Genomic DNA, 10,000 nt, shown 5'->3' on the forward strand with positions numbered 1-10,000 from the left:
TGTCAATCCCAACTCAGTGTCCTTATCCCCACCCCCACCTCCACCCTCACTTCCACCTCCACCTCCAGACTTCATTTTAACCCACACTCCTACCCCCTTTTTCCACACCGATCCCTACTTTCCATCCCAACCCCTTGTCAACTCTCATTCCAACTTAATTCTCTAATCCTCGTCACAAGCCAATACCCAACCCAGTGATACCCATTCTGGCCCAATACCATTCCACTTACACCCCTCCTGGCCCAATACCAACCCACTGACATCCCTTTTGGCCCCAGTACCAACCCACTCATACCCATCCTGGCCCAATACCAACCCACTGACACCACTCCCGGCCCAATACCAACACACTGACACCACTCCCGGCCCAATACCAACCCACTGACACCACTCTCGGCCCAATACCAACCCACGTACACCACTCCTGGCCTAATACTATTCCTCTTATACCCCTCCTGGCCCAATACCAACCCACTTACACCACTCCTGGCCTAATACTATTCCACTTACATCCCTCCTGGCCCAATACCAACCCACTGGCACCACTCCTGATCCAATACCATCCCACTAAAACCGCTTCTGGCCCAATACCAAGCCACTAAAACCCCTTCTGGCCTAATGCCAGCCCAATAACCCCCTTCCTAGACCAATACCAAGCCACTGAAACCCTTCATGGCCCAATACCAACCCAATAACCCCCCTCCTGGCCCAATACCAACCCAATAACCCCCCTCCAGGCCCAATACCAACCTCGACCTCACCTCCACCGAAACCCCCACCTCCCCCCCAAAAAAACCTCCCCCGGCCCAACCCAAAACCTCGAACTCACCTGCGAGCGCTTGGCTGCCGTTCCACCAGGTGACCTTGGCGACGGGTTTGCCTCCGCCCGATTCGCAGACGAGGGTGAGCGTCGTGTCCTCGTCGAACGGCCCGATCTCGGTGCCGTTGTCGATCGGGGAGCCGTCCTCGAACGACAGCCGCTGGAACGTCGGGAGAGCTGTTGGGGAGGGAGAAAGAGGGGAGGGAGGGGGAGGGGGTGGAGGTGGGAAAGAGAAGGGGAAGGAGGAGTAGCGGGAGGGAGGGGAGGGAGGGGGAAGGGGAAGGAAGATGAAGGGGAAAGGGAAGGGGAGGAGAAAAGGAGGAAGGGAAGGGGAGGAGGGAAGGAGGGGAAGGGAATGGGTGGCGTGGAGGGAGTGAAGGGAAGAGAGAGGAAAGAAAGATGAAAGGATGGATAGAACGAAGAAGAGAGCGGGTAGAAGAGATGAAGAAATAAAGATGGAAAAGAAGAAAGGGAGGAGAGCGGAAAGGACAAGAATCAGAGATAGATAGATAGATGGATAGATAGATAGATAGATAGATAGATAGATAGAGAGAGAATGTGAGGAATAGGATAGGGAGACAGAGAACGTGAGATTGTAATTAATTTGCCATGATTGATAGCACATGTGGCAGAGTCATTTACATATCGCGATAACAATGCGAGGGAAAATATTCATGTTCCCCAAAAAAGGGAAAATTCGAATATTACACAAGCCAATGATTCCTAAATCAATCAACCTCCAAAATCAATAAAATCAAAGATAAAAAAGATTGATGATAGGAGAAGAAAAACAAATACTATGAAATAGATATAGATATAAAGATGAAACGACAAGACGTGTTTGACAACCTCCTTCAAAATGGTCGGTTACAGCACCTTGACGAAGGATCGATTTATGCATACGTAATCAAAATCTCTCGAAATTTCAAGAAAAGTCATTCCTCTCTCTACGGAATTTCAATGATTTGTCACAGCAGCTTCATCGGGTCGGAATAGCATTTTTCTCCGTCTAAAATCATACAGGGGTGTGATAAGGCTCAAAATAGGTATAGGGGTGTTATTCATAGAGAGAGAAGTGCCTCTTCAATTGAAATCCGATAAAGCAATAATGATTATTATAAACATACTAAGAATGATCATCATAACAACGTCAATAATAATAATAATAAAAAAAACTATGACATTAGGTGATAATGATTTAGGTATCAATAATAATCATGAGAATCCTACCATTATCAAGATATCAACAAAAATAATAAAAACAAACAAACAACCGCGGCGATATAACACAATCCAATCAGAGTCACACCAATAACAACCTTAAACAAATCACAATTAAGCCCCCTGCCCCGTGAACTTACCGTACGTAGTGAGGTTGACGAACTGCACGACGGAGCACGAATCCCTGACGGCCAGGTACGTAATCTCGCACTTGTACATCCCTTCGTCCTCTGTCCGGAGTGGGAAGATCTGAAGGCTGCTGTCGGTGCCGTTGGCCGCGTAGTGGAAGTGCGTTCTGCGAATAAGGGGCGGAGGTTGTGCGAATTGTCTGCTTTTTTGTTATTATTAATATTGTTATTATTTTTAATATTATTATCATTATTATTACATTATTATTATTATAATTATTATCATCATTATTATTATTAATAGTATTACTATTAGCGTCCTCCTTCTCCTCATCATTATTACTATTATTACTATAATAATAATAATAATAATAATAATAATAATAATAATAATGATAATAATAATAATAATAATAATAATAATAATAATAATAATAATATTATCATTATTATTGTTACTCTCATCATTATTATTGTTACTATCATCATTATTATTATCATCATTATCATTATTATTATCATTATTATCATCATTAACATTATTTTATTACTATCATTCTTATCATAATTATTAATGATCTGAGCGTTTGTAGAGGTGCTTATAGTTATGCGAATAGATTCCTGGGTACACTTATGTAGGTATACGTGTATAAAATCCTATTCATGACACAGACTGACAGACACAGATAGACAGACACATAGATGTATAAAAAGGATGCCGGTAATATGACATTTATGACTTTTTATGATATATATAGTCTGTTAAATAAATCATTTACACAAGTTAATCAGAAGCGTCTATACATTAGGATATACTCAGGGATGTTTATTACATCACTCAGTGCAGCAAGAATAAAAGGAAAAAAATTTAAAAAAGTTCATAAAATTATCAAAATAGAAACGATATGGATGTTGAAATTGTATAAGAAATGAATGAAAAAGTAGAAATACATATTACTTTGATGAATCTGACAAGAAATCAAAAAGATAAGTAATAGATAGAAAACGAAAAAAAGGAAAAGGACATACAAGGAAGAAGAGAAGAAGGAAAAGCAGAAAATGAATGAAAGAAAGAAGCTACAGACAAACGGAAAAGAGGAAAACACATAAAAACATTAGATATATGGAAAATAAAAACAGGAAATAAAGAGAAAATAACGAAAGTAAAAAAAGGACAATGGAAAGCAAACAAATAAAAACATATTACAAGAAGGGAAGGAAACGCATTCAAACATGAAATTAGTAAAAAAAACGAAAAAATACAAAAAAGACGATACAAACACACACACACATATATACATACATACATATATGTATACATATATATATATATATATATATATATATATATATATATATATATATATATATATATATATATATATATATATATATTTTTAGAGAGAGAGAGAGAGAGAGAGAGAGAGAGAGAGAGAGAGAGAGAGAGAGAGAGAGAGAGAGAGAGAGAGACAGAGAGAGAGAGAGAGAGAGAGAGAGACAGAGAGAGAGAGAGAGAGAGAGAGAGAGAGAGAGAGAGAGAGAGAGAGAGAGAGAGAGAGAGAGAGAGAGAGAGAGAGAGAGAGAGAGAGAGAGAGAGAGAGACAGAGACTGAGAGCCAGAGACAGAGAGACAGAAACAGAGACAGACAGAGACAAAGAGAGACAGAGACACGACAGAGACAGAGACAAAAAAAAAAAAAAAAAAAAAAAGAAAAAAAAAATCACTCACCTGTCCAACAGAGGCCCCTCCGCTCTCCTCACATTGGCCATGTCGGAGAAAATGAACACTCGCTCCACGCCCTTGTACCACTTGATGTTGTGGAAGTTCCCGCAGGAAGCCTTGTCCACCTCGCACGGCAGGAGGACAGACTCGCCCGCTAGCCCTTCCACCTCATAGCGTCTCACCACACCTGCGCAAAGTGGAAGAAGGGAGAAATGATGAGATTTGTGAGGTCTGTTTTGCAGGGAGGGTTGGGTTGGGTGTGGGGTTGATGATGGGGTAGGGTGGGGGTTGGGGGGTTGGATGGGATGGAGGGATGGGAGGAAGGAAGGAAGGGACATGTGTTGGGGAATGGAAGGAGGAGGGATGGGAATGAAGGTGGTGGTGGGATGGAAGGAAAAAAGGAAGGAAGGAGGGTAGGTGGGTTGGGGAGAGAGAGGAGGATGGGAGGACGGGATGAAGGAGGTGGGTTGGAGAAGGGAAGGAGAATGCAAGGAAGGAAATTAGGAAGGAAGCTTGGGTAAGGTAGGAAGGTAGATATAGGAAGGAAAAAAGGTGGAAGGAAGAAGGTGTGTTGGGAGAGGGAGGGAAAGTGGGTTTGGGGAGGGAATGAGGATGGAAAGTAGGTGGGAGGACGGGGTGGGGGAAGAAATGAAGTTGGAGTAGAAACATTAATAATGGTAATGATAATGAAAATGATAATAATTATATCAATACTACTACTAGTACTCATAAAAAATAATAATAATATAAATAAGAGATATAACATTAACAATTTTTATAATAATGATGGTAACATACAAAGAAAAGACAAATCATATAAAGCATATTAAAATCAGGAATAGACATTTAAAAGGTAAATAAGCAACTAATAATTTCTCGTCTTTTCGTTCTCTTTCATAACCTGCGACATATCCCGAAGGAGAGATGAAATGGCAAGCGGAAGAAGCAGAGAGAGAGAGAGAGAGAGAGAGAGAGAGAGAGAGAGAGAGACGAGACAGAGACAGAGAGACGAGACAGAGAGAGAGAGAGAGAGAGAGAGAGAGAGAGAGAGAGAGAGAGAGAGAGAGAGAGAGAGAGAGAGAGAGAGAGAGAGAGAGAGAAAGGGGGGGGGGGGGAGGATTAATAATGATAATAAGAAAGCGAAAAGTGAGAAACAAAACCTGAGATGAACCATTCAACGTAACGTATTGCTTCTCTTATATGAGGCCCAAGTACTGCTAATGATAACAACGAAAACACATAAACATTAGGCCTAAGTGTCTTCTTCTCAACACTCCCACAACCATCTTTTAAATAGCCAAATATAAGTTCATAGAAGGCAGTAAACCCTGCCATGAAACCCGGATCCCGTGATGTACCTTCCCGCCGTCAAAACAAACTCGCGCGAATGACAACAAACAGTGCATGTTTACGCCAGATCCCATCCGCCACCAGAGCCGCGGGCAAAATACGATTAAATCCGACAAACTAAATAATCCTCGGCATGATTAGTGAAACGGATGGCTAATTTAAGCATAATAAAGATTATTTTCTTCCTCCCCGTTCCTCTTTTCTGTCGTCTAACCTTCAAACCTCCTACGTAAATAGACGTCAATTCCATGTGGAAAAACAAAGACGCATCGGTTAACGTCACGGAAAGGGATCATAACCGACTTGATATTATGTTGCTGTATCGTTTATTATGACGACTGTTATAATACACAAATAGGAAGATGAACCAAATGAATAAAGCACATGGCAGATGGAAAGATTTATAAATGCGTAAGTTATAGTTATATAAAATGATAGGGCTAAGCAGAACGAATTGATGGAAAGGCTAGGAAAGGGCTGGAGAGAGAGAAAGAGAGAGAGAGAGAGAGAGAGAGAGAGAGAGAGAGAGAGAGAGAGAGAGAGAGAGAGAGAGAGAGAGAGAGAGAGAGAGAGAGAGAGAGAGAGAGAGAGAGAGAGAGAGAGAGAGAGAAGAGAGAGAGAGAGAGAGAGAGAGAGAGAGGGAGAGAGAGAGAGAGAGAGAGAGAGAGAGAGACATAGAGACAGACAGACAGACACACAGACAGACAGACAAAGAGACAGAGAGAATGTCCATCAAGAATATACATCAGGAAATTTCTTTTTGAAAAGCAGAGACGTTTGACATCTAAGTCGGAATTCATCTGAGTGACAAAATGCAAGAGGCAGCAAAAATGCAAGAGGCAGCAAGGGCGTGTGAGGCGATTTTTTTCTTTCATATAAGTTGCATAAATTCAGCGTGTCAAATATCCTTTTTCTTTGCCTTGCTTCATTTACATTAAAACTTCGAGGAGGATGGAATAAAAGAGGTACAGGATGAGAGGAAAATGCAAAAGAAAGTGAGAGATGTAGATGGAGAGGGAGGGAGGGAGGGAGAGAGAGAGAGAGAGAGAGAGAGAGAGAGAGAGAGAGAGAGAGAGAGAGAGAGAGAGAGAGAGAGAGAGAGAGAGGCAGAGAGAGAGAGAGAGAGAGAGAGAGAGCGAGTGAGAGGGTAATGGAGACGTCTTCACACGTTTGACGACGCCCTTAGCGTGGAGACACCGACCTCCCCTCGCCTTTCAAAGGGAAATTTACCCTCTAACGTGGCTAACGATTTTTTTTAAGGGGCCGGAGAGTTGGGCAGGGGGGGGGGGAGGGGTCATCTAAGGGTACAGTGCATTTGATTGTCCATTTTTTTTGTATTTTTCCCCGGGAATATGCAAATTCTAGGTATCTTTTTCTCCCGTCCCCAATAGGCGCTTGGCTACAATAATCGTGCAGGAAAAACAAAAAAAAGAAGTGTCTATGTTTATTTTCCTCGTAACATATACGTTTTTATGCCAGTTCTCAAAAACAAAAACAAAGAAAGGATCATTGTTCTTTTGTTTTGTTTTTTTCTCTCTTTTCGTCTCCCTTTCCTTCTCTTTTTTGTGATTCTCGCGAACGATAATTCTCTGCGATGTTTTTTTTCTCCTTCTCTCTTTCTCTCTTTTACAACTTCACTCAGTCGTTTCCCAGAACATTTAGACACATCATTGGGCGAGGCATTTTTTTATGAGGATATTTTTGTGAATTTCTACTCCCATGTCTGCAATCATATGTGTTTTTGTCCGCGTTCGCCTCGCTTTACATTGCTTGCTAGTTGTTTTGTACACCTTTATCTATATTTTGTTATCCTTCTCTCTGTGTCTTTCTCTTCTCTTCTCTCTCTCTCTGTCTCTGTCTGTCTGTCTGTATGTCTATCTGTCTGTCTGTCTGTCTCGCTCTCTCTCTCTCTCTCTCTCTCAATTTTGTACTCTTTCTCTGTCTTTCTCTCTCTTTCTCTTCCGTTACTTCCATCTTTCACAAAAACAGACCTTTCCCTCTCTCTTATTACCCCCCCTCCCCCCGCCCCCCACATGCAATCAAACTCCCCTCCTCCAACCCTTCCATTAATCACCCCCACGCTGTTAACAGACCGCAGTTAGCTGTTAATCACCTGTTACAGAAGGTCTGTTATCTGTTATTTGCAAGGTTTTGCCCCTCCACAATTCCCCCTCTCCCTCTCCTTCTCCTTCTCATTCTCTTTCGCTTTCTCTTCTTTTTTCTTCCCCTTGTCCGAGCTTCAATTAGAGTGTCCTGTTCTCTTTTGGCCAGTTAATGGTCGTTCTCATTATCCCCTCTCATCTTCACTCCCTTTTCTTCCTTTCTCTCACTTCTTTCTCTCCACCTCAGTCCCTCTCTTTATAGCATTGTTTCAGTCCCTCGTTTCTGCATTTCTTTTAACTTTCTTTCTTCCCTCGTTCTTGTTGTTTTTTTTCACATCATTTCGATCTCCTTTCCTTTCATTGTCTCATTTCCTCTCCTCTAGTCGTGTTCCTCCATTTTCTCTTCCTCTTCCTCTTTATATCAACCTTTCTCTCTTCGGTAATTTTTTCTTGGCTTATCTTTGCCTCCTTTTACCCTCCTTCCTTTTCATTATCTCTCCACCTTTATTTCATTCACCTCTTTCGCTTTCCCCTCCTCCTTCCTCCTCTCTTCCTCCCCTCTCCCCTTTTCCCCTCATCTTTCAGCCTTCCTCGCTCTCTTTCTTGTTTATACCTCTTTTCGTCCTCTTTCCTCCTCTCTCCTCTACCCCGCATTTTCCAGTATCTCTTGCACTCCCTCTCTTGTGTATACCTCTTTTCGCCCTCCCCCCCCCCTCCCCCCCCATCTTTCAGTCTTTCTCGCTCTCCCTCTCTTGTGTATACCTCTTTTCGCCCTCCTTCCCCCCCTCTCTTCTCTCTCCCCCATCTTTCAGCCTTTCTCGCTCTCCCTCTCTTGTGTATACCTCTTTTCGCCCTTCTTCCCCCCCTCCTTCTCTTTCCCCACTTTCCCTTTCTCGCTCTCCCTCTCTTGTGTATCTCTTCATCTTTCAGCCTTCTCTCCCTCTCTTAGCTTCCTCTTTTCGCCCTTCTTCCCCCTCCTTTCCCCCCTCTCCCCCTCATCTTTCAGTCAATCACTCGTCGACATTTCTTAATCTGATGAGCCTAAGGAGTCGATCTCCCGAGATCTCATCTCTAATTACCTTTGGGGTGATTCTGGTGTCAACACCCCCACCCCCTCCGGCTCTCAGGGTCATTAGGGCAATCGAAGGAGGGGAGGCGTGAGGGAGGGGGAGTGGGGGAGGCGTGAGGGAAGGGGAGTGTGGGAGGCGTGAGGGAGGGGGAGTGGGGGAGGCGCGAGGGGGGGGGTGTGGGGGAGGCGTGAGGGAGGGGGAGTGGTGGAGGCGTGAGGGAGGGGGAGGAGCATGGGAGAGGGAGGAGTTGGAGAGGAGCAGGAGGGAGGAGTGGGGGGAGGAGCAGGACTAAGTGGGGAGTGGGAGGGAGAAGCAGGAAGGAGGAAGGAGGAGCAGGGGGAGAGAGGGAGGGAGGGAGGTGTGGGGGACGAGCAGGAGGGAGAGAACAGACGAGAGGAGGGGCAGAGGGGAGGGAGCATGGTAGAGAGGAGAAGGAAAGGGGGGTTAATTAACTTGACACCCTTTTACCCTATCTTAATCCCCTTGTTGGCAGCCTACCAGCCTCCCCTTCCTCTTGGTGACACTTTCTTAAACCTTAACCCGTTCTTTGGGGTATTTCGGACTGCGTGTGAGTTGAACGTGTGTGTGTGTAGGTGTGTGTGTAGGTGTGTGTGTGTGTGTGTGTGTGTGTGTGTGTGTGTGTGTGTGTGTGTGTGTGTGTGTGTGTGTGTGTGTGTGTGTGTGTGTGTGTGTGTGTGTGTGTGTGTGTGTGTGTGTGTGTGTGTGTGTGTGTGTGTGTGTGTGACCGTGTGTGTGACCGTGTGTGTGACCGTGTGTATGTGTCCGTGTGTGTGTGCGTGTGTGTGCGTGTGTGTGCGTGCGTGCGTGTGTGTGTGTGTATGTGTGTGTATGTGTATGTGTTTGTGCGTGCGTGTGTGTGTGTGCGCGCACCGAGAAGAAAATTCTTCCGACGTGAAAAATAAAATAATTCCACGATCACCTGCCACCTTCTTAGTATGTAAATGTGAAGGTATTATTTCTGCTTAATGTCTGTATAATATATAAGCCTTAAATCATGAAAGTGAATTGCATATATATAGCAGCATTAGAGACAATCTTCACCAGGGAGAAGAAAAGAAAGGGGGAAAAGAGAGAGAAGGACAGAGAGTGAGAGAGAGTGAGAGAGAGAGAGAGAGAGAGAGAGAGAGAGAGAGAGAGAGAGAGAGAGAGAGAGAGAGAGAGAGAGAGAGAGAGAGAGAGAGAGAGAGAGAGAGAGAGAGAATAAAGACAGTATGCGAAAAAAATAAACCAATAAAAAATTACACAAATAAGAAAGCACAGACAAAACAGCAAACCAAACATACAAACAGACACACATACACAAGAGACAACCAGATATACACAGCATGAACAACAACCTATCCCCCACCGACCCAGAACGTAAACTGTGGAGGCAGCCCCAACCTCACACTGTCATGCAAGAACGTAAACAAAAGGCGAGCGGTGGGCGGGGCTAAGAGTACGGAGTGGATGATTGCCAAGAACATCCTCCCCATTAAGATCACGGACCTGAGGGATGAGGGTTGGGGTGGATGGGTAGGTGGATGGAGGGAGGGAGGGAGAGAGGGGGAGAGGGAGGTATTGATG

General features: G+C 44.0%; 1 protein-coding gene across 16 annotated transcripts in view; it reads right to left on the reverse strand.

The window, feature by feature from the left end:
* nrm (neuromusculin) overlaps positions 1-10,000 on the reverse strand; it is an 803,987-nt gene that overhangs the window by 55,677 nt on the left and 738,310 nt on the right. For all 16 annotated transcript variants that reach the window (XM_070123621.1, XM_070123622.1, XM_070123623.1 and 13 more), the window contains 3 exons: positions 3,898-4,078; positions 2,182-2,336; positions 830-997 (listed from right to left, as the gene is read on the reverse strand). In XM_070123621.1, the coding sequence (XP_069979722.1) occupies positions 830-997; positions 2,182-2,336; positions 3,898-4,078 (504 nt within the window). The remainder of the gene's footprint in view (positions 1-829; positions 998-2,181; positions 2,337-3,897; positions 4,079-10,000) is intronic.

Source organism: Penaeus vannamei, chromosome 7 (assembly GCF_042767895.1).
Source record: "Penaeus vannamei isolate JL-2024 chromosome 7, ASM4276789v1, whole genome shotgun sequence".
Lineage (NCBI taxonomy): Eukaryota > Metazoa > Arthropoda > Malacostraca > Decapoda > Penaeidae > Penaeus > Penaeus vannamei.